Source organism: Engraulis encrasicolus, chromosome 9 (genome assembly GCF_034702125.1).
Source record: "Engraulis encrasicolus isolate BLACKSEA-1 chromosome 9, IST_EnEncr_1.0, whole genome shotgun sequence".
NCBI classification, from domain to species: Eukaryota; Metazoa; Chordata; class Actinopteri; order Clupeiformes; family Engraulidae; genus Engraulis; species Engraulis encrasicolus.
The window spans coordinates 42,201,447-42,227,524 of record NC_085865.1 but is presented as its reverse complement, the minus strand read 5'-3'; the positions used below and the strand labels follow the sequence as shown (position 1 = coordinate 42,227,524).

The window sequence follows — 26,078 nt, the reverse complement described above, 5'->3', positions numbered from 1 at the left end:
TGTTCTTTATTCATTTTAAACTTAATTGCCATTGATTTATTATTTATGCCCTCATTTGCCTTTCTGGACACATTCAACCCACAATGGATATTATATCTAATTGACCTTAAACATGTGTTTTATATTTTTTATAAAGCATTACATTGAACAGGGTGAGAGGGCACGCTGGGCAGCGGGGGTACAGCCAAAAATAAAGTAGCCTAATTGGGGTCAGCAGAAAGTTATACATTACGTAAGCCTGGTGCACTCTGCAAAAGAGCATTCACATCTCATGAATGGCATCCAGATAACCACTCAAATAATATCACTCGTGCACACTCCCTCTCCCTATCTCTCTCTCTCTCAAACACACACACACACACACACACACACACACACACACACACACACACACACACACACACACACACACACACACACACACACACTCTCTCTCTCTCTCTCCATGGTGCATTCCATACTCTTCAGCCTCATCACAGCCATTTTTAGACAGATGTCATACTATACTTGCGATCTCTCTCTCTCTCTCTCTCTCTCTCTCTCTCTCTCTCTCTCTCTCTCTCTCTCTCTCTCTCTCTCTCTCTCACACACACACACACACACACACACACACACACACACACACACACTGATGTGATATCGGCAGGTGAGCTACTAATTAATGAGGACAGCTATATTTTTGTCCCTGAGGTTTAATTTCACTCTGCACACTGTCGCACACAATCTTGAATGAAATATAGCCATTGTGCTGCTATAGGTCTAATAGGCCAGGTTCTGGATGTTTTCAGACATCTAGCCTATCCATCCATATGTGTGACTGCTTGCCTTTAACTGACATGTTCCTGTATTCAGGAAGATGGTGCATTCCCTTCCGTATAGCCTTCTACAACAGAAAGTGAAAGCAACAGTGAGTCAATCGATAAATGTTGGCGAGGTCATGGCTTCCCTGGTACACGATTTATCCTGTCCGATATGTCTTCACATCTACAACGATCCTGTTATCCTAACGTGCAGTCATAGCTTTTGCAAAACCTGTTTGCAGAAATTCTGGGAAACGAAAACCGCCAGGCAATGTCCAGTTTGTGAAAGAAGGTGTTCCAAGAGCGACGACTTCGTACCGAACTTGGCTTTGAAGAACCTGTGCGACGCGTTCTCGAAAGATGGCGACGCAGACATTTACAGTGCACCTGCTGCTGGGCCCAAAGTGCACTGTAGTCAGCACAAGAAGAAACTCCGACTCTTCTGTCATGAGGACCAAACACTTCTGTGTTTACTGTGTCGGGACTCAAAATTGCATAAAGGACATAACTTTAGTCTCATCGAAGAGGTCGTGGTGGATCGCAAGGTAGGCTAATCTGGACATTTTAATAAGCCTACGATGGCTTTACGCCTAGTAGGCTATATTTTAATTAATTAAGATGGTTTGTACATTCATTTCAGGATGAACTCGAGCTAAAATTGAAGCCTCTTCAGGAAAAACTGACAGACCTCGGAAACCATCAAGTCAGTTTTGAGAAAACGTCGCAGCATATTCAGGTGAATTAATTTTAAGATCATGCACTGACTGACTCAATGCAAAATGCCTTCTTATGTTTAAAACATATGATGGCTTGGGGCCTAAGCTATTTTATACATGTTTTCAGCAACATGCATCAATCTCCAATTTGATTGAATATAAAATGTATTTGAACACATATTTCCATGTGTCTATTCTATAGCATAGCAGGCCTATTAAAGTAAGCCTGTTCAGTAATTACTCTTGGACCAAATAGTCTTCAATCTAGAATAAGCTAAATGGACTCTGTAGCCCAGTGGTTCTCAACTTTTTTTTGAACAAACACCCCCTTGACCTCATCATAAGCTTGACAAAGCCCCCTTAGTATTAAATGGACTAATGGTGCCTTCACGCACAGTAGGCCTAAATGTTGCGGTGTTAATTCAACACTTAGAGAGTTCATATAAGTCCAAATTATGTCAAATCAACTCTCTGAGTGTTAAATGAGCACTGCAGAATTTGCTGTGCGATCTCGGGACCTCTCGAGACAGCTGACGACACTGCTCATGTGACAACCGAGTGCTGGACTTTGGCGCATGAACGCCACTGATCCCGGAACAATCGGGAATCATGTGTGTTTTGTTTTGGTTCTCTTTTCTTTTTTTCACATCCACACCCACGACATATCATTTTAGCTGAAATAAGCTAAATTAAACAGACCAGCATTGCTGTGCATCTGCAATTGAATGACAGCAACTGGTGTTATTGATAGTGATTACAAGATGATATTTAAGCATTTATGATACTGTTTACATGCCAGTTGGATGAATGGGCACCATGTTGATGATGCGTGTGTCGTCACACAAAACATAAGCTCGGGAACTCGTTGTTCTATACTTCCGCCTGAGATCAACCTCGATAATTATCGATCTGACATTGCGTCACCAAATGTTCACTCCCACTTTCCCGAGGTTTTAGGTCGGCTTTCTTGGGATTCTCGACTTTTTGAACGAGCTATAAAGCCTCCCAAGGGAAATTAAGCACCGCCCCCTCTCAGCTGTATCCTTCTCAACGCCCCCCTAGAGCTCCCCTGGAGGGCTGTACCACCCCTGTTGAGAAACACTACTGTAGCCTAAGTGATGAATTAACACAGCATTTTTACTGTGTGCCCCACTGATGTCTGCTACATGGTGTGCCCTTTTGCCTCTTATGTGCCAATGTGTCAATGTGATAAACTTTCCTTGCTTTAGGCCTACCTTGCATAAAGTTAGAGATGCTGATGGTGATAAGTTACAGTGGCCTTGAATAACAAGTTTTGTTTAAAAATGAAACACTGAGGTGTTTCAAGGTCGGTCCTCCCACATTGAAATAATAAATAAGGAGATTTTTAAGAGCAGAGTATAGTTGGCTAGTCACAGCCTATCAGCTTTCATAATGCTTATGACCAACCAACAGACCTTAGCTCTTTGAACTTTTTTTATTTATTTTTTTTAGGTCTATATCAATGCACTTGGTTTGTGTTTTGCATTCAAGCACAGCAATATTACTTTGCACATTGAATCAAAACACACGGTGATACAGCTGTAATATTGACAAGGGAGCACTTTTAAGATGTGGTATGTTTATTGCAGTTTCAAGCGGAGCAAACTGAGGCCATCATCAAAGAGGAGTTTGAGAAGCTCCACCAGTTTCTAAGAGATGAGGAGGCTGCCAAGATAACTGTGCTGAGGACTGAAAAGATACAGAAGAGCAAGATAATGAAGGACAAGATTGAGAAGATCAGTGAAGACATTTTGTGTCTTTCAAAGATAATAAAAGACATTGCGGAGCAGATGGAAACTGATGATATCTCATTTCTGGAGGTGAGGGGTAGCCTATTGTTTAAAGGTGTACTGTGTAGGATTGTGGCCAAAGTATTGACACTAGCTGGTCATTAGCTGCCTATGCCAAATTAGATCTTTTCATTAATTAATATAAGTAATAAACAAATGTTTACTAGTATGACCAAAATACAGTGCGTTTTGCTGCTAAATAGTATATTTTTGGAAATTAATAATTGCAGATCCACATCTTCATGTAGGAAAATTGCATTTTTCCCAGTCATAATGAATTTGATGGTGGTGGTAAGTATTCGTGAAAAATATTTGTGAATGGGCAGCATGAATTCTGGAAAGAAGCTGCTAAAAATATTACAGTGCACCTTTAATATTTAAGCATGTGACTCATTCACCCTCAGAGATCTAATGGGCTAGGATACCAATTAATGAATCCTTTTGACTATTTTGTTTTTCAGAATTACAAGACCATTGCAGAAAGGTAATGACTTGGTGATATTGAGTCACCCTGAACCCATGTCAAAAGCACTTGATGATTCAAGAAAGACAATGTTATATTGTTCCTAGGTCATCATAATGTTTTTTCATTTCATTCCAGGGCCCAATGTACACTGCAGAGCCCAGAGATGCCTTCTGGAGCCCTCATACAGGTGTCCCAGCACCTGGGGAACCTCAAGTTCAAAGTCTGGGAGAAGATGCAGAACATTGCCAATTATAGTGGGTATTCATAATATGACATCTACAGTACTTGTAGGGTAGATACTCATACTACATCTCTTACTACAGTATGAATAGCATTGGCCATAGCATAGCATTGGGCCATATTTTAGGTAGGCCTAACAGTGATCTAATTTATCAATGGCATTAAGAGAGCGTCTAATGCAAATTACATATAATTTTGGGTAATTCTTGGAGAATGTGTACTTTTCCTGTTCATGGGGTCCATTTTTAAAAATATACATAATTTTGGAATTATTTCACTTTATATGTTAACTTCAGCGTAAAACCACCTCTGAAAAAAATCAACACTGTTCTATTTTGATATTGTCAAAACTACTGTTTTCTTCTTGTCACACACCCAGACTTTCAGACTTTAGACATTATGTAAATTAATAAAGTATCAGTTAAATAATAAAAATACATTATAGTTCTAATACATTTGAGTTGGCCGGCAATATCATTTTTTATCCAAAATATAGCTGTCGCACAGTATCAGCGTCATCGCCACCACAGCATCGAAATTGTCAATGTAAAGAAAATTGTGAGCCTTTCAATGCATGTTGTCTTTGGGAAAGTACAGTGAATTCAAAGCACAAATTGGATATGGAAGGAATTTTCACCACCAAGTATCAATTAAAACCAACCACTCGGGCAAATTTGCATTTTTTTGAAAAAAACCTTAAAAATGTGATTTCCATCACAGTCATATCCACCACATTATGGTGGAAATGACAGTGGTGTGGTGGAGATGACATTCATGCTGATTTTTGGCTATAAAATTGTTACAATCAATTTGTCTACCATCTCACTGATGTTGATCAATAGTGTTGTTTTGCAATGTTAAGACTGATGTTTAATATTTCAAAAATAACAAAGGGCAACTTTGTTAAGCATGTTTGTGTGTCCAACCATGTGGTCATTTCCACCACACAATGTCATTTCCACCACAATGTCATTTCTATCACACCATACATTTTTGGGGTTAAAGAAAAGAAATATGATTGCCACAATAATGAAATTTTGATGTTTTGATATTTATACAGCCATGGCTTCAACTCAATGATCATATTCATAGTATTGCTTGTACAACACATTTCTTGCAGTGTGATGGAAATGACACTTGTTAAACAAAACAGTAAAAAAATACACATTATTTAAATAATGTAAGCTCAACCACTTACATAGTGTGTTTCTACACCTGATGGAGAATTAAAACATATGAAAAAATATTACCCCAAACATACAGTATATTTTATTTTCAAAAATTTCTGAGGCCAAAAAGAACATATTTTCTAAGAATCACCTATTTATTGCCTGACCCACCCATACTTCAAAAGTACACTGCACTATACATAGTGTACTTCAAAAGTACACTGTATAAAATTCCGCAACCAAATTCAGTCTGGCTACCTGGTAGTGCTCTACTGAGGCATATACCACCGACATCATTAGATACATCTTGCTAGTACTGGGTTGGACCCCCGTTTTCCTTCAGAACAGCCTTAACTGCCTGCAACAATAATCAGGTAGACTGTGGTTGTTGATGTTCAATGGTGTTCAATTGGTACTGAGGGACCCAAAGTGTGCAAATAACCTCATTCCACCACCAGCCGTAACTGTTGACACAAGGCAGGATGGATGATCCATGTTTTCATATTGTTGATGTAACTGAGGTCACCTGCGCTAGTTCACCACTTGGGGCTCAAACCCACAACCTACCAGGTCGGGCATGGGAGGCACAGCAGTGGTGTAGTCTACGCAGAATGCAGGTATACGCAGTATACTCACCTCAATTTTTGGGGGATTTCAGTATATCCACCTAAATTGATTGATCCATTATTTACAATAGGACAAATATATACAGTATACCCACCTCAAAATGCTCAAATATACAGTATATCCACCACAAAAAAGTAGACTTTACCACTGAGGCACAGCACAATACTGCAAGGCCAAAGGGCCAGACTAATAGCTTAGTGCTAACAATACTGTATGAGGCTTCAGGAGGGAGGTTTACTAATGTTCTATGCCAAACTGCTAGTTGCCATCCGTCACATTGACGCCAATGAGGAATGGTTTTAATACTACCAAGAGTTGACTAAAGTTTGTTGTTTCCTTCCCAGCTCCTGTGATTTTGGACCCCAACACAGCTCACTGCCGGCTGTCTCTGACAAATGACCTGACCACCGTGAGGTTCTCCGACACCTCTATGGGCGGCCCTCCCGGTCCAGACAGGTTTGACTCCAGTGCTGTGGTGCTGGGCTCGGAGAGCTTCTGCTCAGGAGTGCACAGCTGGGACGTGAAGGTTGGGGAGAGCAGCAACTGGGCCCTGGGGGTGATGGCTGCGTCCACACCAAGGAGAGGCAACATCACCTCTGGATCGGGCCTGTGGAGGATCTGGTACTACAACGGACAGTACCGAGTCGGGTCCACACCGGGAGCACCCGTTCTCCTGACTGTGAAGCAGAAGCCGCAGAGGATCCGAGTGCAGCTGGACTGGGATTTGGGACAACTGTCCTTTTTTGATCCTGTCCATGACGTACACCTGCACACTATTGATTACACTTTCACTGAGAGAGTTTTTCCTTTCATGAACGTCACATGTGCAGTGTCTCCACTGAAAATTATGCCTTTGAAAATGTCTGTCACAGTTCAGTAATGTAGCACAAGCTATGCAAAATGTAGAAATGTTTTAGCTGTATCTTTGTTGTCAGCATCTTTCTTTCAAACAGTCACATTTTTAATCTAATTCCTCTATTGTGTATTTTAATATAATCGTTCAGGGTTGTTTTTCTTTATTCATCTTTAACTTTATTGCTATGCTCTCATTTACCTTTCTGGACACATTCAACCCACAATGACATGAATATTATATCTAATCGACCTTAAACATCTGTACAACTGATGTGAGTCGACTTTTTATTAAAATAAGCTGTTGGCCATATGGGTGTGACGTACGCCCTTGTTGGGAGATTTGTTTTCGGCTATATTGCTGTCAAGCCCTTGTCTGTCGGGATGGTGTCGTAATCCCACCCGGCAAGTGACCTTGTGCCTCCTGTGCCCCCGCTGCATGACCTTGTGGCCTCAGTGTCCCCTCCGCGCGCGCTGGCGGCCGTTGTGCCACCCCGGCAGAAAGCACAACAAGAGATGTCACGCCCGAGTGACCTCAGTCAATTACACCGCAGCAGAATTACGACGCAGCGCGGAAATGTAGCGGCCCGCTGCAATAAACAAAGAGTGGAAAGCGCACACTGCCTTTCACATCAGCTTAGTGACTACTGTATAGCATCCTGAACCAGACAACTGAGCAGTCAAGAGCACTGGTGTACAGAAGGGGGGGTCGGTTGTGGTCCCTCATCTGAACTACATGAGCAGATTTAATATGATGTTCTTATGGATGCCACAGTTAGGAGGAAATACTGTATATCCTTCCCTACTTGCCTATATCCCTCTTGTGCTGCAAACCTTCTTGGATACCTGTAAAAGTTAGATGGAAGTCCTTTCTTAGCCTTTTTTAAAATTGAGAAACGCCTACATGTATTTGAAGATAAAGTAGAGGTTTGGAGTTTGTGTGAAGTTGATGTTTACTTCAGTTGTTTATGGAGTAAAAGCAAGCCTGAGTTTTATGCAAAAAACACGTTTCTAACTGTTATTTGGTCTGTGTGATTTCCATAGAAGGCATATCAGCAGGAGACACAGCAAACTGTGTTAGACCAACAGGAAACCACAAGATCCCCAGGGCAGACCAGCTCTAAAACAGCAGTAGTTCCATCCTTTTGCACAGACGTTGTAGACTTCTGTTTTTTCTTGAGGCCACAACACACTGTAGATTCCAATGGCTGTATGCCGCATACAATGCAGTCATTGGTAGAATCCCATCTGAGGTCCTCCGGACAATGTATGGCCAACCCCAATGAAAAGGCCCTTGGCCTCAGGCCCAGGCTGAGAACATGCTTGAGAACGTTTACGTAAATGTCCCTCAGGAGAGCAGCTCATGCACTGGCTGCCAAACAAGCCTGGAGGAGCTCATGTACTGGATAGGCACTGCCAAACGTGTCACTCAGGTGTGGCGTCTCGCTCGGCCCGTGCCCGCGATGGACGTCATAGGTTGACATAACGCCCTGGCACAGCTCCTGGGCACTGCCATCAGATGTTGGCACCACACACGCACACACACACACACACACGCCCTCCACGCTCACTGTGCCAGGAGCAGGCCCACACGGGCATAGCCAGTGAAGGCCAGAGCTAGAGCTGCCATCTGGCCCAGGGTTGGGGAGGCGTCCCTGGACTCATCCATGAGTGGACTGGGTGGACAGGTGTGATTGATTGGCTGTAATTAACACTACAAGGTCGCACGGCATTCTACGTGAGCCTACTGTTGGCCTGCTCTCCTCAAGATGGCAACTTTGTCAGATTTACAGTGTAGGCCTCTTTGTTCGTACGCTATGTCTCAATCATAAATTAATTGACTTTATATGGACGCATGCCTGCTATTCTTATCATTTGTGCGCTTCAAGAATTTTTAGTAATAGCCTGTGGAATGCGAGTTGTTTTGATTGGGACGTGTGCACCGCGAAGGGGAGAGATGCTCGTGAACTCTTCGAGCCACACTGATGCTTGAGGTCATTGTTTTATGTATGTATATTGGTATCCATGGAGATGGTTCCGTGTGCTGCTGAGACGAGCAGATATGTCACACGGTATGGTCAGGGCCGGATTGAGGTGGACTGGGGCCCCTAGGGTACAGGTTGCTGTGGGGCCCCCTGGAGGCCAAATTTCATGACAAATGTACATACACAGTGCCATAATTACGAGCTAGGAATTAGGGATAACATGTCTACCGACTGTACTCAACACCACAGATGAATATTTCGATATTGCATCTTTTCACAATTTTGTAATTTTTCACTTTTGGCCAATCAGGGGAGCCCCTGGCAGGTGGAGACCCCTAGGCTGCAGCCATATCTAGCCTGTGCGTTAATCCGGCCCTGGGTACGGTTAGCACATCCACAGTGCACATCGGCGAGGTGGGGGGGGTTTTACTTACGCTTGGAGTCTACATGTGGTGTCATGTTAATATGAGCTATCTGTCCAGCTTCCAAACACTATAAGGCACCCTCCGAGGGCTTGGGCTACGTTAACACACTATTGGTTGACAGAGCAGTGGCACCAGACGGGGACATTACACGGGGCCCTGACACGGAGGGGGGCCACGGGACATGCTAAGGCCGTAAAGAGTTATGATGCAGAGTTGTGTTTTTGCTGCTTTTGAATATGTGACGCCTTGCTGTGAGCGACCCGGACATCCATCATGACCCGTACGTGGCTGTCAGATAGGCACGGAGCAAAGCGAGGGAGATGGAGGGAGTGGTGTGTGTGTGTGTGTGCGCGTGTGTGTGAGTGCGTGTGTGTGTGTGTGTGTGTGTGTGTTTCGAGTGGCGTTGAGGTTGGGGTTTGAAGTAGATAGGGGAATGGACGTAAGATCAGCAGTCAGGGTCTAAATATTTATGCCATACCAAAGCAGTTTGCAGTGCTTATGATGAATGAGATGTTTTTAATTATCATCTCTCATAAATCACTCACATGAATAAACAATTAGCTGTTTGTCTTTGTACTGTGTTTGTAACGCCCACTTTGCATTTTTGATTTTGATGACTTTTCATTGAGATGAATTGTTACAGCTTTGAAAAATATGTAAATTCCCAAATTGCCAATTACATTACATCACATTAGCCTGCATTTGCAAGAGATTGGGGAACAATAACGTAATGAAAAGGACCAATACACATCATAAAGTATATGATACCCTCGTACACTGTTTCTGTATACACACAAAGTAAACTGTTTCAGCAAGTGGTTAATTGTATGGTTCAGTTGGTGGTTTGTATGGTAAAATGACTTAATAAATGCAGGCAAATTAAATGAATGCTGATTGGAATTTCTGTGAAGAATTCTTATGCACCCCAGCCCCTCTTCATTTACAGACATACTGTACCCAACCACTCTGGGCTGCTGATAAAGTCCAAGTCGTCTGAACCCCCCCCCCCGCATTCACTACATACAATGTAATTGGGTACCCAATTCTGTGGCACCCCCTCTCCCTGGGTTCGGGACAACTGACCCCTTTGGCCCCGGCCTGTCTGTTTCCCTGCCAACACTCGCCCAGACATGTCCCACCACTGGCCCTGTCCAGATTCTCTCATGGAGGTGAATGATGTCTTCTTGATGTATGCAGAGAACATTATGGTTGACCTCTTGTGTGAACACACTCTCAGAACTCAGACACTCAATGTATATTCTGAGAGAGAGAGAGGGAGGACGGGATGGAGAGAGAGAGAGAGATGGGAGAGGTCAAGACGGACAGAGGCCATTGGTCATGGAGGATTCCCTCATCATTACAGAAAAATGAGGAAGGAAAATAAATAAATAAAAGGCACAACAAGGCTGTTTGTCAGCACCATGACAGCCTAATAAACTTCACGTCTCGCCGCCACATAGCACACCGCCGCTCAGAGTATTTAAGGCCTCAGGAGGGGGCGAGCAACCCATGAGCTCATCATAGTAGAGCGAGAGACAGACAGTGACGGACAGAGACACACAGTGACACAGAGAGAGTGTGAGAGAGAGAGAGAGAGAGAGAGAGAGAGGGAGGTCAAAATCACGACCACAACACGGAGACTCCCTGACAAGGCTTAGACCACGCTGACATCTTCCTCAGAGCAGCAGGGTGATTCCAGCACGAGAGGAGATTCCTGAAGACATACAGAAGACCTGAAGACACACTGAACCCCAAAGGAACTAAGCACAGAGGCTGAAGAGGCTGTGACAAGACACAAAACCCACCTTCACCTGAGGAGGGACAGAGAGTCTTCAAGGAAGCCCTACAGACAGCGGAAGCAGGCAACGTTGAGCAGGCTGTGGACCTGACCTGACTCCGTGGTGTGGACACCTCGTCCCTTTTTCCCGTTTTTCGTTTCGTGTGGTCGTCTGAGTAGCGGGTCAAGCTGGCAGGCCAGGAAGGGCCACTTCATGACCAGGGGGAGGGGGATGGACAGCAGCAGCAGCAGCAGCCCCAGGTGAACGGGGAGGCAGGCCCGGGATCGGGGACGGGAACGGGGGGCGCCATCGACAACTCAGGGGTGTCGCAGCTCTCCAAGCTCATGTGGGAGGTGCCCCTGTCCGTCTCGCTGCCCATCGAGGTCCTCAGCCCAGACCAGGCCTTCCCCTTCCTGAACAGCACCCTGGCCGGACTTGGCATAGACGAGTAGGTGCCCTGTAGGGATGGGGTAGTGTTGTTTTCTATCTGGTGATAGGGGTGTAGGGGGATGGGGAGACTTTGGATTGAATGTTTCAGTCTATACACTGGGTATAAAGAAGTAGGTGCAACTTATTCCTTTAAGCCATTTTCCCTTTGCCTCTGTTATATAACCCTACGGTCACCAAAATGGTAGTGACCAAGTCTGAATTTGTCACTTAAGACTCTTGGTAATGTCATAGCCATATTTCTATAATGTAGTTGAGGCTTTTCTGCAAAAAGTGAGTGGGTCTGCTGGGGGGGGTGTCATCTGCACATAGACTATGCTCTTGGGATGGGGAGGTTTTGATTAAATCTTCTATAGAACAATGTGTTCCAGAAGTCTGTAAGACTTTGCAAAATTCTCCAAAATTATATGGAGAGCATAGTCGCCGATATCATAATTAAAAAGATATGATTAAAATAGAACATTCATTTTTCTAATGTTCCTCTATCATTACTATCTTGGGGATAATGTCCAACCGCTGTACATGTGTACTGGTACATGTGAACATAAATGATGTGCCGCTAATATAAAAAAGCGTTTGTAAAAGAAAGGATCATCTCTAGGAATAAACCCACAATATTCAGCTAACTCCGTGAGTGTGAATCTGGAGAGAGAGAGAGAGAGACAAGATCACGCGTTGTGTAGATGTACTGCGAGAGCCGCCTGGCAGATGTCCAGAGGATGATTGATGCTGTGCTGTGGCACTGTGAAGTATGCCGCCAATAATGACAAGCATTAGAAATGACCTCAGCACTCAGATCTTTCTCACTCTCACTCTATGTGTGTGTGTGTGTGTGTGTGTGTGTGTGTGTGTGTGTGTGTGTGTGTGTGTGTGTGTGTGTGTGTGTGTGTGTGTGTGTGTGTGTGCATGTATGTGTGTGTGTGTGTGTGTGTGTCTATGTGTGTGCGTGCGTGTGTGTGTGTATGCATGCGTGTATGTGTGCGTGTATGTGTGCATGCGTTTGCGCTCTCGTAGGTCTTCAGTGAAGGAGCGTGTGGTGTGGGTGGACACTAAGCGTACCCAGGTGAGGACCAAGGCCGGTAAGGTGAAGGAGAAGGAGGTGACCCTGCTGGAGGTGCGTGTGAAGGCCAAGCACCCCGGAGACAAGCAGAGCCAGGAGGTGCTCTACTCCACCGAGTCACACACCGACCGCCACTTCACGCGCAGCGGAGTCGACATCAACCCCTGGCGGCACACCCAGCCCAACGTGGAGGAACCAGGTGAGCTAACGCATTACCTGACGCAATAGCTGAGGCTACTACTATTAACAAAAAATATGAAAAAAAATATTGTACCAGTATTGGAAATATTGCACACCCAGCTCAACGTGAAGGAACCAGCAGAGTTAATGTATTACCCGAAGCAATAAGCTGGGGCTACTGTCAACAATAACAAAATACAAACAAATCCTGGACCAATATTGGAAATATTGGGCAAATAGGGGCAGGCTGCAATTTGAAGGAATCTTTTAATACAGGGAGAAAAACCCGACAATAATCTGAAAGGCCCCCCAACTTAATACATTCAATGTAATGAGGGCCCATTTCTGCCCCTTCCTTCTCCCTGGGCCCGGGACAACTGGCCCCTTTGACCCCCACATTAGATTATAATATGGACCACGGTGAGTGATGAAGAGGCAGCAATGGCCCCGTCATTACATTGAATAGTTCTTCTGGAAGCCAATTGATCCACTACTACCTACCTGTAGAAATATGGCTTCAAAGTCAGACGGTCAGACACCAGCTAGGGGCCCCCAGGCCACTATAGTGCCCCTGAGGGCAGCAAAACCTCAAACTGGAGTTGTGTTGTGGCAATACATCTTACAGTGGAAATTATAGAGTTTCTTTTTGCCCAGGGCCCTAACAGACTCTAGCACCGCCTCTGCCTGCCTGGACCAGAGAAGTGGCCTTGTCACTGTTAATCATTGAGACAGTGACGGCTTATTGCCTTCATGACAAAAGCAGGGGGAAGCCAGAGGGTAACACTTCAGTCAGCCTCTTCAGTTAATTCATCTCATCGTTCATTCGTTTTCATCTGTGCATATTGCAGACGACGAGGGGGGAAGGGTGTTGAGATCCAGATTTACACACGTTTAAAAACAAATCTGACGCTTCTTCACTCTATTGTGACTTAAGGTCTGTAAGAACCCAAAACGTAATAACTGCCCATAACGTAATAACAACCCATAATGTAATAATTTGGGCCCATTTGAAATGTAATAAAGCCCATAACGTAATAACTTGCCCATAACGTAATAACGCTTCTACCTGTAATGTAATAACATTCTGCCCATAATGTAATAAGTTACGTTTAACTTATTTTTACACTAAAAGGCTATTTTACTGATGAAATTGAGAATACTGTATATGTTTGTCATTATTATGATAACTAAAAACGAAATAGTAAGACAATTTGATTTCATACGTAGGAAATGCAGAGGATAACAGATTAAAATCCAGTCACTGTTATGTGCTGCGACAATACTGGATAGAGGTGAGACGAAATATGAAAAGTAAAACAGTAAAGTGCATTGCAAATACTGAAGTCATCTGTGCTACATATACCTCTGAATAACCTGCCAATAATGTAGTAGGCTAATAATGCAGGCAGACATCATTTTTGTTCAACTCTATTTTAAAGAGGAAATATTTAGTCTTTTTTCTTTAAAAGTAAAACAGTTATGAAAGCTTTTTTAAAGTTATTTAAGGCAAATAACATAATGATCTGCCAAATTCCTTATTATGTTATTAGCAGAAAGTAATAACTTATTACATCATGGGCAGAATGTTTTTATGTTATGGGTAGGGAAGTGTTATTATGTTATGGGCAAGTTATTACGTTATGGGCTTTACTACGTTTTAAATGGGCCCAAATTATTACCTTATGGGCAGTTATTACGTTTTGGGATCTTACAAGGTCTTAGTCCCATCTTTCTTGTCAGCCTTGGCAAAGGGCCTCCAATTGACGCCTGACTAACTGGCTTGACTGTGCATCAATGCTTATCCGCTCTGGCCTGTGACATAGTGCTGATCAGCTAATCCATAAAGTCCGAATATACTGCTCTGCTTTCTCCTGAGTCAGGTATTCCAGTGACAGGCTGGCCTGACTTGCCTTCTCTCTGTGTAACACACCCAGGGCCAGTGACAACTTTGGCAGGGCCCGGGGCTTAAGTCATCTGAAAAGGCCCTCCCTCCCTAAACATAGGCTACAATTTAATGAGGATCCAATTCTGAGGCCTCTCTGTCCCTGGGCCCGGGACAACTGACCCTCTTGTCCTCCACTGTCAGCTCCCCTGAACACACCTAAGAAGATCAGATAGCATCAGCTCTCATCTCCTCTCACTCCTGATGGCGGTGGATACTGCCAGTACGGTCAATTGTGGTCTGTGTCTTACTCCTTGCTTCTGGTGAAAGGGAGGTTAAAAAAAAAAAAAACCTGTAACATATACTCATGTTATGAGGAGGGTCGAATTTCTACACAAAGCATGGGACATGTACAGTAGTAATCAAAAACACTAATAGAAAACACAGGGATCTTTAACAGTAAGTTATGTTTTATGAAAGACCTTGATTAAATCAAGATGGCTAAAATAAACCTTGATGTAATTGAGATGGCTAAAATAATTTATATAAATATATGAGATACTGTCCGATATAATTTTGTCACTAGTAAGACTGTGATGTGTAATGAAGTCATACTTGCGGTCAGGGAAGCCGAAAGGGGGGAAAAAGGGGTTAGTTGTACCAGGCCCCTGGAGGTAGGGTGCAAAATTGGGTCATATTGTATGTATTTAGTGGGAGGCCCTTTCAGATGACCTTGTCTTGGGCCCCTGCCAAGCTGCTACTGGCTCTGCTTGTGGTTTTTGTGAGGCTCAACTGCCCTCTGCCACATTCCATAGTCGACACACGGCCACACGAGAGAGGGAAAAAGAATCACATCACGTCACATCACATCTGACCTCTCCCTCATTCCCTAATGTGACAAATGCTCAACTCTGTCATGAATTCGCATGCCGATGAATATTCTCACTCTGCTGTGCGCCAGACTCCATTCCTCAACGTCAAGATGGTGATAAGAATGATCTCAGCACCCCTCACTTATAGGCTGTCAGACCAGAACGACGGCATGCAGCCTATAGGTTAGAGGTTCCCAAACTGGGGGTTGGGACTCGTAAGGGAATCACAAAAGAGAGGGGACTATTTGTACAAACCTTGAATATACACCTATTTGTTTTCATATAATATAATCATTCCATAAAATGGGTTCGTAACAGTTTTCACTTGTACTGTGATTACATGTATTTTCTTTTCCTGTGATGTAGCAATTTTAAGGGACAACAAGAAATGTTTTGTCATTTCAGAATTGGGTGACGGGGGTAGGTCAGGAAAATAATATTAGATCCAACAGGGGGTCCCAGCAGAAAAAGTTTGGGATCCACTGCTGTAGGTCCAGCAAGCTGAACGTGAACGGTGCAGCGTGCTGTGCAGGGCTGAGTCAGTCAGAATGTGATGTGAGGCATTTGTCCAGTCAGCAGAGGCAGGCAGCTTTGGCTTTGGCTGGATGCAGAACCCTGCTGCTCACGCAGTCCTGATTACAAACTCCAATCATGTAGAACAACTACTACTACTCTCTGCTACTAAGCGTGTCTCTCTGCTCTGAATGCTGAATGAATGATTTGACTTGACATTTGCTATGTTTCCATCAGAAATTTTATTTGGAATTAACTCACTTTAATTCTGAATAAAGCTTAATTCCCAGAGTGAACCTGATGAAGCAATAGCGAAACGCGTTGTTCACCAAATAAACTACCAGCAAAAGATACCAGTGTGCGGTGATTCATCCTTCATTTACTTGGATTACTCTTACTGCACATCACCAGCACCTGGACAAGTGGTTGTGCACAGGGACGTTACTTTAAGCTTAATTCCCATTTGAAAACATCATGTGAACACTTCACAATTTGGAATTAAATGAAAGATCAAAGTAAACTCGACTGAACTATTTCGGAATTAAAAACGTCATGTAAACGCAGTGATTCTCAGTTCTTATATAAAAAATAAATACATTATTAAGTTTCATATACACCGGCCCCCACCACATTTTTAAATAAAGAAGAAAAAAAGTAATTATAACACAATATAGCTCGGAAGCTTATTTCCATTGTGGTCCTTTGATGTTGAATTTAGAAATGACAAGAGTGGCATTGGGACAAAATTAAAACTTTAACAAAACAACGATGTTATGAATGAAGCCGTATGATGTTTTGTGAAAACTTGCCATTTTAATTCCTGTCATATTACTGAGGTTGATTGCTGTTGAATGTTTGATTTCGTTTCAGAGTCTGAGACCCAGTCGGAGAGTAGCTATGCCCCAGTGGAGATGACGCTGCCGTTGGTCATCGACAGCCAGGCTATGGAGGAGTGAACACTTCAGCTGCCAAGCACAACTTTCTTTTCTTTTGCTTAGAGAAATCTTGTTGTAACAGACAGGCCTTGCATGCCAATGTGACACCAGTCATCTGTTTTAACATCAGGGTTTTAAAACATGGTGCTATGGTCATACTCCGCTGCTTTATGTACCAAAGGAAAGCTCAAGTGTAGACAATATTGTCAAGATTGAAGAAGCTAGTCCTGCATGCTTGTCTGTCTTGTGTGAAGGATGCCAAGAACGACTATCAGTGGTGTTTTATAGTACGTAGAGATAATCATTCACACTGCTAAAGAACTAAACAGCTACTGTGATGCCTATTTTTTTGATAAGAGCGTAGACTGTGTGAGAGTGGAATGACTGAAAAGTGGGAAGAAATGCATGGCTCCCCCCGCCTTCTTCAGTGCTGTATTCGGAGCTGAGTACTGGACTGTATTGTGTTCCATCTAATAAAAATGATGAAGCTGTTTCTGAGCCTGGAGTTGTTCTGCCCACTGGACTGGTGAGGGAAACACTTCCATAAATCATCCTTCATAAAAGATGACAGCCTTTTTCACAAAAAAAGCAAAGAGAGGCCAACTGCATGTCTGAAATTCATTTATAATTTTTGATAAATTCATAGCATCTCACATCAACTAGCCAAGCCAGAATATCATGGAATTGTTGAGAGGGTCTGAAAGCAAACCAATGGAAAACATTAAAGTTACTTAATGAAAACAATAATAGAAAAAAAATATTAATAGCAGTAACAATACACTTCAAAACCGTTATGTAAGCATATAAATTAATAAAAACAAAAAAATAGTAACACTGAACATATGACTGGGTTAACATTTTCTGGTGTAATACAATTTTGGCTATTTTTGTGGTGAAGTGCTGAAATAGACTGTATTTGGCTTGTGATGGATGTTTCCTGTTTGAGTTTTTTTTTTGTCCTTTTCTGTGGCATATTAAAAAAATTCTATAACAAATTTGGCTAGTGTTCTCCAGAGTGGAAGTCTGAAGGTGAGCAGCTATGCCTGAGTGACAGCTGCAGTCATCCTAGGCTGCTGGTCCGCAGGCAATGACATCACTGCACCCTGGAACTCCTGGGCGTGGCTCTGGGCAATGTCTCTCAGCAGCAGGAGCAATGTGTTCTGGGTCTCTATAACACAGGGAAAGAAAAACAACACATTTTAAAATGGTACCATTTATCACTATAATCATCCTCCTCCTCCTCATCACCACCATTGTCGTCATCATCATCATCATCATCATCATCATTTGGGCCCTGGTTTAGAAGCGTACATTTAGCTTCAGTTGAGGACCCTTCTTTCCATACTGTTAAAACTTTACATGACATGTCACAGAAAGTCAAAATGACTGTGTGAAGAGAAATAAATCAGTCATTCAAATCATACAGTACGTCCATTACGGTATAATGTTGCTTATGTACCTTCATCTATGTCCTTAGTTCCCAAAACATGGTTGGAAGCAGCTACGATGGTCTTCAGTTGGCCTACAATCTATTAAAGGAGAACATCGTCTTTCCATTAGACATCTCAACAGCACAGTAAGCACTACAGAGGGCAGGCAAATCAATATTTATTAATCATACTTTCATCAAGTCGAAGGACTGAGAGTCTAGAGGGAGGGGACAGAGAGATGTTGGCGTACCAGAGCAGGGTTGTTGGCGTAGAGGAAGGCTAGGCACTGGTAGACTGTCTTGTTCTCCTCCAAGTCCTCCTTCAAGGGCAGTTGTGCTATAAGGGCTGGGAAGACCTGAGAAGAAAGGCAGAAAGAGAGAATGGTGGAGGTGAAGCGAGGAGAGGAGCACTGGAAATATGGAAGGCTGCTTTGCAGAAGCTATTGTACGCTACTGACCACAGTGTCTATTGACTCCGCTTTCTTTCTTTCTTTTAAGATATGTTTTTAGGGGGGCGCGCAGCACACTATGCCCCCCACATTTGGGCTGTCATACTCACGGGGACCCCAGTTCGAGTCCGGACAGGGTAATTTCCCTGCCCTGCCCCATCTCTCTCCCAATCGTTTCCTGTCTACTCTTATAATGTCCTGTAATAATAAAAGACCAAAAAGCAGCCAAAAAAAGATACGTTTTTAGGGCTTTTATGCCTTTATTAGGGACAGGACAGTGAGAGAGTATGACAAGAAATGAGTGGGAGAGAGAGGGGAAGGATCGGCATAGGACCTCGGGCCAGAATCGAACCCAGGTCACCGGCATAATGGAATGGCGTGCCAGCTTGTTGAAGTACTGTGCCCCCTGACTCCACTTTCTTACAGTGTGGGTATGGGAAGTAGATCTTTCACAGATAATAAAGGAACAATTCAACTCAACTGACAGCTCTTGTTGTATTAACTAGACATCGCTGACATGTCTCAGGTCACTTGCTAGTTCAGAGGAAACTAAAATGGCTGTCCGGCGTTGGAAGAGACAAGGAGCCCGGCTGCAGACACACAGACACGCACACGCACACACACGCACGCACCGCACGCACACACGCACACACACACACACACAGGATGTACAGTACCTGGTCAACTGGCACGCACTCCATGTTGGTCATGATCATACGGCACAGTGCGGCACACAGGTTGTCGATGACGCGGCGGTCAGACTCCTTGGACAGCAAGTTGGAGAAGAGGGACAGCATCATGGGGTAATCACTGAGCTACGGTCAAGGAAACACTCCCTACCCACCTCGCAATCCACAAGGGTGCCACAACTACTATTTTGCTAGCGTTTGCTAAAATCATAAAGACACGCCAACTAACCAGAACTAGCAGACAAGAAATTCTGGGAGAGCACATCAAATGTTGAAATGTGTGGTGTAATTAAGTGGATTAACAGACATAAGAGCCCAGTTCCAAGTCTCAAACCCAGGCCAAGTTCCATATGATTGCACTGCAGTATCACCCAGGCCACACTGATGACTAGTCTTGAAGACATAGTACAGTATGCTGCCATCGACTGAGAGCAGGCATGTTTTGTGGAGGCCCTGACTAGCACAGTGAATGCAAACTGGTGTGAGTGAAACTCACAAATACACTTTATGAGAAGTGACAACTGTGACTTTGATGAAGTGTAGAAAGTTAGATGGAGTACAGCTTGGATCACAGCTTGTGTCCTGTGATGAAAGCTGTATGCCCGATATGTGTTGCTGCCTGTAGCCAGTAAATAGTCGTTTGATGAGGCAACTGCATACTCAGATTATTCCTCCAACTAAGTTCTTCATTTTTTTCCTACTCACTGAATTTCTTCACTCTCGCAAAACCACACCGTACACACACACACACGCTGTTCTTGGTAAAAGATACTTGGCGACGATGGGCCCGGCGGCCTGTGCCAGGGCTCCCAGTCCGAACACACTGTTGTTGCGCACCTCAGGGTCCTGGTCCTTAACTCCGCCCACCAGCACCGGCAGCAGGCGATTGGACAGACGCCCAGCTACGCCCCTGCCACCCTGCACCTTAGTGAGCGCGTGCAGAGTCTCGCCAAGCGTTCCCACCGAGAAGGAGCGGTCAGCCACCGTACATGAGGACTTCTGTACGTAAGAGCAAACGCAGGTCAGGCCACTGGCACACAGTGAAGGCTGAGGCTGCTTCCATTAGCCAGTGTTACTATCTCATCAACTCTTAATTAAAATCATGATAAGTAAAATAATTTAAAAAAAACAGTCATCATTGCATTAAAAACTGATTATAATTGCAGCCATACCTCACCCGCACTCAACAGTAATACAGTATAGCCAAGTCGCCTAATTCCGCCCGTCCCCCAATTCCGCCCGCCTACTTATAAGTGATGATAGTTACTTATGTATCCACTGTTTAAGTCAGGAATGGATGTCGGCATGATACAGAGTTTGTATGCTTACAATTTGAGACTGTGATGACATTTAAAACCGAGTCAAACGGCCATAAACAGCATTGTAATGAAGGGTGTCGTAACGGCAGCATGGAACTTTAATTTCACGACGACATTCTGGCTAAAACTCGCCTTGGCCGCTTCACTGTTTCGATTAGGACCAAAATTATTCAACCGTTTCCACAGTAACGGCCAAACTAATCACAGTTCCTGCATCGGTAAAGCCAGGACTACAAGTGTGAACAAAATCAGCACAATAGCATGAAGGAATAATAAAGTAACGGAAATACCGACGTGACCTGAAATCAAGCGGTCGGTGAATTGTACTGAAACTAGATTTTGGACATGCTGGACGTTATCGCCAAATTACGATAGAAAGGGCTACCAATGTTAGCTAATATTGCTCATTACGTCATCTACACAGTTGCCGCTATCCAAATATATACGATAGCACAATTAAATAGTATTTGAAATAGTGATATTATCACGTTTTCAGTGAAGTGATCAGTGAAGTGGGCAGAATTTGGCGACCTTACTATAACTGTACTACTGAATTGTTACAGTAACTCTATGTTACAGAATAGCCTATTTTTTTTTTTACCAATTACCCCCAAGATTCAGTAGAATCATATGCTATAATTGTACAGAATATATTGAAGCACTGTACTATAGTGTGATCTGATCTGAATTCGCCCACTGCATTGCGTATGACTGAGTGTGTTGTTGCTGCACACAAACAGGTTAGCACACTTCCCATGGCAGCAGTGTGTGTGTGTGTGTGTGTGTGTGTGTGTGTGTGTGGTTGCAACTTGCCACTCACCGCCTTGTTGATGATGAGGGGCAGCAGCTCGTTGAGGAAGGGCATGAAGGTGTCGGCGGGTACAGAGGAGGCCAGCAGAGGGATGCCCTCCCCTGCAAACTCCTGCAGCATGGCATCATACTCCGCCTGAGGGCACGGGCACACACACACAGGCCACATTCAGATCATGCTAAATTAGCCTAATGGCTTACCAAAGTATGGATTATTTTCTTAATAAAGCATATGAGTGAATTGAAGGCTCACAGGTGTATGGTAAGCATTAGGATAGTCAGTCTTCACAACCAAGGAAATTATCATTTTTATCTTGAATAGAAATGAGGATACGTGGGCGTGTGTGATCGGTATGGCATAATGTTATTTTCCAGCTTTGACAGATATACTGTACACTTGGTTGATAAAAGTATATATTTTTTGTTTTTAAACGATTAAATTAGCAGCCCAGTCTAGCCACTGAATTACTACAGAACAACTGCTTGGTGACAAAATCCCAACCTGTGGCTTAGAGGGATCTGATCCCTTAAACAAACATAAACAACAGTTTAGTGGCTCCACAGGCATCCCCTGCTGCACTGAAGTGGCTTATTCTTCCCCTGCAGGAGCCACCCAAGCACATCAGTCTGCTGCAAACACTGAGTCATGTCACACACAGAGCTGATTATGCAAAAATCACCCAGATACTTGGCTGCCGCATCACGGCGTCATTTGGCAATTACGGGGCTGAAGTGTGTCAACACAGACTAATGACAGTAATGATCTGGGTCCTGTGGGGATGCTGCCGGCCCGAGTGGCGGGCACCAAATTAATCACCTGCTGCTCATCATCGTCGTCCGCATCCCCACCTCCGTCCTGGCACACCATCTGGTGACAACAGGGGGAAGAGGAGAGAGGAAGATGGATGAGGAAAGAAGAGAGGGGAGGGTGTAGAGGAGGGGGAGAGAGAGATCAAGAGAGAAGAGAAAAAGAGAAAGAAAGGAGAGAGAGAGAGAGAAGAGAGAGAGGGGGAAAAGAGAAAGACATGAGAGAGAGAGAGAGAGAGAGAGAGAGAGAGAGAGAGAGAGAGAGAGAGAGAGAGAGAGAGAGAGAGAGAGAGAGAGAGAGAGAGAGAGAGCATTAGACCAATTGCTGCTGTAGACAAAATCACTGCAAATATCTGTAACCACTGGCTTACATGCGCATAGCACAGCCAACCATGCAGAGGAGCGCAGTGGGGTCAATACGTTCAGCTGATCTACTGGGGGTACCATAGCCTTTCTACCTATAGCCGTCCCACATGCTATTCGCCCCATTATACAAAATTTGGCCGCAGTTCAATGGATTTGCATTAGGGGCGCTGTTCAGACAGAGCAGATTGGGGTTCCCCTATTGGGCTGGGGCTAATCGCCCACAATAAGTCCTCCCTAGCAGCTGAAACCTGAACATATTACGGTCGTCTCTGACTGCAAATTAAACATTAAAATTAAAAACACAGTAACCTAGGAGTTATATCCGTCTAGTTTCTTACAGCTTCGACATTTGTGAGTCAGTCTTCACTAGCTTCTAGCTAAGGAAATGACGACATCCGACTGGTGATTGGGGAACTAAACCGGATGCTAACGTCTGCGAGACGTAGCCTAGCCACAAGCTAACTGACAAACGTGAGGCCAACAACTCAGCCGATCGTGATGTACGCCACAAATAGACCAATCGACCTCATATTTAGACACTACAATGTTGATTTCTGCCTTCGATTTTCATCAGTTAAGAAATCTAGCGTCGGATTAACACATTCTTAAGGTAGTAAAGCGAGTTGCCGCCATGTTTGTTTTCCAGAATCACCCAGGTAGAGAGCTCACGTGCAGCATTCTGGGTAATTGAGTTTCACGTTATTCATGCACAAAATGCGTGTTTTTAAAAAAATGCAGTGAGTTTAAAAAATCAAACCAAGTGCCATTTGGAAGGACAATTTACACTTCCTTTAGGAAAAATAAAATGAAAACCGGTGACCTTCCATATCCGACACATCAGTTGCGTCTATTGTGGAGCTTCATAGGACCCCCATTCATTCTGACGGCTCTCCTCTGCTTGAACATCGCCGCCTCGTGGACAGTACCACCCGGAAGAAGCTGCCAGTTTGGTCTCTCCTCTATAAATCCTCTCTGGGGGTACGCAGAGGTCACTTTCAAACAAGAGTGCCCATCAACACTCTGCCCTCTGCCCCAATCACATTCATACACTATGTAGACTAGAGTTTCTCAACCGGGGCGTTACAGCCCCACAAGGACACAGCTTGTGGGGGCGGGGCCCTTGAGGTCAAGGGGCGTTTGTTCAAAAAAGGTTGAGAACCACTGGTGTAGACCATCAGGCTCCATCTAGTATCCTGAGGATGCAAGAGTATTGCTACACTGCACTGGATACAGACCCATTCCAGGGCCCACGTTACATCAACCTGCCAGACGCTATATATGAACATTAGCCCGACTAAATTGGGTACATTTAAAGGTCTGGCGTAAATGGGCCAGTCTATTAACCGGCATTGTCCATTATAATAAATAAATGCAGAAATAATGAATGAATATAAACACAGAAAACACAAAAAGTCTGAGCGAGAAGAGAAGAGTGTTTTCAGGGACAGCTGGGACTGCTCGCTGAAAATCAAAGAGGTGCTCCACAGCTGTCAGACACACACACACACACACACACACACACACACACACACACACACACACACACACACACACACGCACACGCACACGCACACGCACACGCACACACAGCGCGTGTGCAATGGGCCGTGCGCCTGCTAACATCTCCTCGCTGACCTTCTTCTTGAGCACGTCTCTGATGACGTGGCTGATCTCCTGGAGTCGTCCAGGTGCCTGCACCGCCTCGGCCTGGCAGGACTTGATGACACTGTTCAGGGCCTCCAGCACGCCCATGACCACCTGCCGCTCCTTCTCACTGCGCACCGCCTCCATGAAGCACGGCAGCACCACGCCCAGCAGCTTATGCAGCGCTGTGGAGATAAAGAGGTGCGGAGACACGAAATGGTTAAGATACGAGTACACCGAGTGCGACCTACACTACCTGAGTGTTACCTGACCATTGTTTCTCTATGGAGGGTCCCTGAATAAAAGCGACCGAAAATAATTCGCCAAGAGTCAAGTGACCTGGGCAACCAGAGCGAATTTCAGTGATTGAAGTCAAGCTACGGTAAAATTATGGTAATGAGCTGTGACGTAGTTTGGCGAAAACCGATTGCAAATTTTCAAATGTCTCAGACTGACAAGCCAGAGCCGTTATGTGATTAGCTAAATCAAACATTTCCAGAGCGAATAAAGAGATTTCACAGCAACACTTTTCAGCGCCCTTCAGCGACTACTCTGGTAGCGTAGGTTGCTTCTGGTGCACACGCAGCTTTACTGAGACATAAGATGCAGGGTTACAGAGACATAAGATGCAGGGTTACTGAGACATCAGATGCAGGGTTACAGAGACATCAGATTAGAAGTGCACCGAAATGAAAATTTGTGGCCGAAACCGAAACCGAAAAATAATGAATCACTTGGCCGAATACCGAAAGTGTCTTTTTTTGCGTTTTCGGACGAATATTTTCGGCGGCCGAATTTTCGGTGCACCTCTACATCAGATGCAGGTTACTGAGACATCAGATGCAGGGTTACTGAGACATCAGATGCAGGGTTACTGAGACATCAGATGCAGGGTTACTGAGACATCAGATGCAGGGTTACTGAGACATAAGATGCAGGGTTACAGAGACATCAGATGCAGGGTTACAGAGACATCAGATGCAGGGCTACAGAGACAGATATATAGAAAGATTCAGAGACATGAGGGGCAGGTGTTAGGGCGAGATGAGGTGCGGGGTTAAGGGCCTTGCTAAAGGACACTTCTGCCATATATGAGGGTGCAGGGACACCACACACATTGTTCCTGCTGCTACGGGTAAGGAACAGTGCAACACCCTGAATCTGCCACCCTAGGTGAAGGGGCCCAGGAAAACTTGAAATTCAGTGCTAGGGTTGCTTCATACATTACGGTTCATATCCTAGGGTTGCTCGTTTCATTGCCCAGCAAATTTTGCAGAGCTATGGATAGAGGAGGGACAGAAACAGATAAAGGATCAGAGCTGGTCCCTTTTAAAGAAGGTTCGTTGAGAATTTAGGAGACTTGTTTTGATTATTTGGTATGCAGGCAGTGAATTAGTTGCAAAGGCAGAGTACACACTGTGGTATGGTCCGCTTTAACATCGGCAACTGATGGAAAAATCAATCCCACTAACAGATCCTCATGAAAACTTAAATCTGAGCTAGCCATACCGCCTTTAATAAAACTGACCGAGATGAAGAAGTCGAAGAAGAGTCTGCTCGATCAAAGTGTATCAGAGTTCAAATGATGTGCATGTCATGTTTTTTTTTTGTAGCTATGTGTTTGTTTTTTTGGAACTTGGACCATGAGCCTGAAATAAAGAAGTTGTTGCTGATGCTCCTTTCACATCAGGAGATATGAAGTAGACTAATGTTTCTCAACGGGGGCTCTACAGCCCCCTAGAGGGCATTGGGGAGCCCTAGGGAGGGCGTTGAGAAGGATACAGCTGAGTGTGGGCGGGGCTTAGTT

General features: G+C 44.3%; 3 protein-coding genes across 4 annotated transcripts in view; 2 read left to right on the top strand and 1 right to left on the bottom strand.

The window, feature by feature from the left end:
* Positions 1 to 920: 920 nt before the first annotated feature.
* Positions 921 to 6,955, top strand: LOC134455161 (zinc-binding protein A33-like). Its single transcript, XM_063206198.1, has 6 exons — positions 921 to 1,345; positions 1,441 to 1,536; positions 3,127 to 3,357; positions 3,789 to 3,811; positions 3,929 to 4,047; positions 6,174 to 6,955. Exons 1-6 carry the CDS (start codon positions 938 to 940, stop codon positions 6,707 to 6,709), a joined length of 1,413 nt encoding a protein of 470 aa, XP_063062268.1. The 5' UTR covers positions 921 to 937; the 3' UTR covers positions 6,710 to 6,955.
* A 3,640-nt stretch (positions 6,956 to 10,595) lies between these two features.
* si:ch211-196f5.2 (uncharacterized protein LOC556372 homolog) lies at positions 10,596 to 17,272 on the top strand. The gene is made up of 3 exons (XM_063207184.1): positions 10,596 to 11,317; positions 12,331 to 12,575; positions 16,694 to 17,272. Exons 1-3 carry the CDS (start codon positions 11,214 to 11,216, stop codon positions 16,777 to 16,779), a joined length of 435 nt encoding a protein of 144 aa, XP_063063254.1. The 5' UTR covers positions 10,596 to 11,213; the 3' UTR covers positions 16,780 to 17,272.
* A 90-nt stretch (positions 17,273 to 17,362) lies between these two features.
* ipo4 (importin 4) overlaps positions 17,363 to 26,078 on the bottom strand; it is a 29,839-nt gene continuing 21,123 nt past the window's right edge. For both annotated transcript variants that reach the window (XM_063207181.1, XM_063207182.1), the window contains exons 23-30: positions 24,263 to 24,456; positions 22,272 to 22,322; positions 21,465 to 21,590; positions 20,098 to 20,324; positions 19,314 to 19,446; positions 18,439 to 18,543; positions 18,218 to 18,287; positions 17,363 to 17,926 (exon numbers count right to left, since the gene is read on the bottom strand). In XM_063207181.1, the coding sequence (XP_063063251.1) occupies positions 17,796 to 17,926; positions 18,218 to 18,287; positions 18,439 to 18,543; positions 19,314 to 19,446; positions 20,098 to 20,324; positions 21,465 to 21,590; positions 22,272 to 22,322; positions 24,263 to 24,456 (1,037 nt within the window). In that variant the 3' untranslated portion in view covers positions 17,363 to 17,795. The remainder of the gene's footprint in view (positions 17,927 to 18,217; positions 18,288 to 18,438; positions 18,544 to 19,313; positions 19,447 to 20,097; positions 20,325 to 21,464; positions 21,591 to 22,271; positions 22,323 to 24,262; positions 24,457 to 26,078) is intronic.

What these genes read in the sequence shown, in the direction of transcription:
- LOC134455161 (XM_063206198.1), top strand. Translation starts at nt 938, where the DNA reads ATGGCTTCCCTGGTACACGATTTATCCTGTCCGATATGTCTTCACATC. An exon ending in ATGATATCTCATTTCTGGAG is followed by an intron (nt 3,358 to 3,788) that starts GTGAGGGGTAGC and finishes TTTGTTTTTCAG; the next exon opens with AATTACAAGACCATTGCAGA. An exon ending in GCAGAACATTGCCAATTATA is followed by an intron (nt 4,048 to 6,173) that starts GTGGGTATTCAT and finishes TTTCCTTCCCAG; the next exon opens with CTCCTGTGATTTTGGACCCC.
- si:ch211-196f5.2 (XM_063207184.1), top strand. Translation starts at nt 11,214, where the DNA reads ATGTGGGAGGTGCCCCTGTCCGTCTCGCTGCCCATCGAGGTCCTCAGC. An exon ending in GCCGGACTTGGCATAGACGA is followed by an intron (nt 11,318 to 12,330) that starts GTAGGTGCCCTG and finishes GCGCTCTCGTAG; the next exon opens with GTCTTCAGTGAAGGAGCGTG. An exon ending in GCCCAACGTGGAGGAACCAG is followed by an intron (nt 12,576 to 16,693) that starts GTGAGCTAACGC and finishes ATTTCGTTTCAG; the next exon opens with AGTCTGAGACCCAGTCGGAG.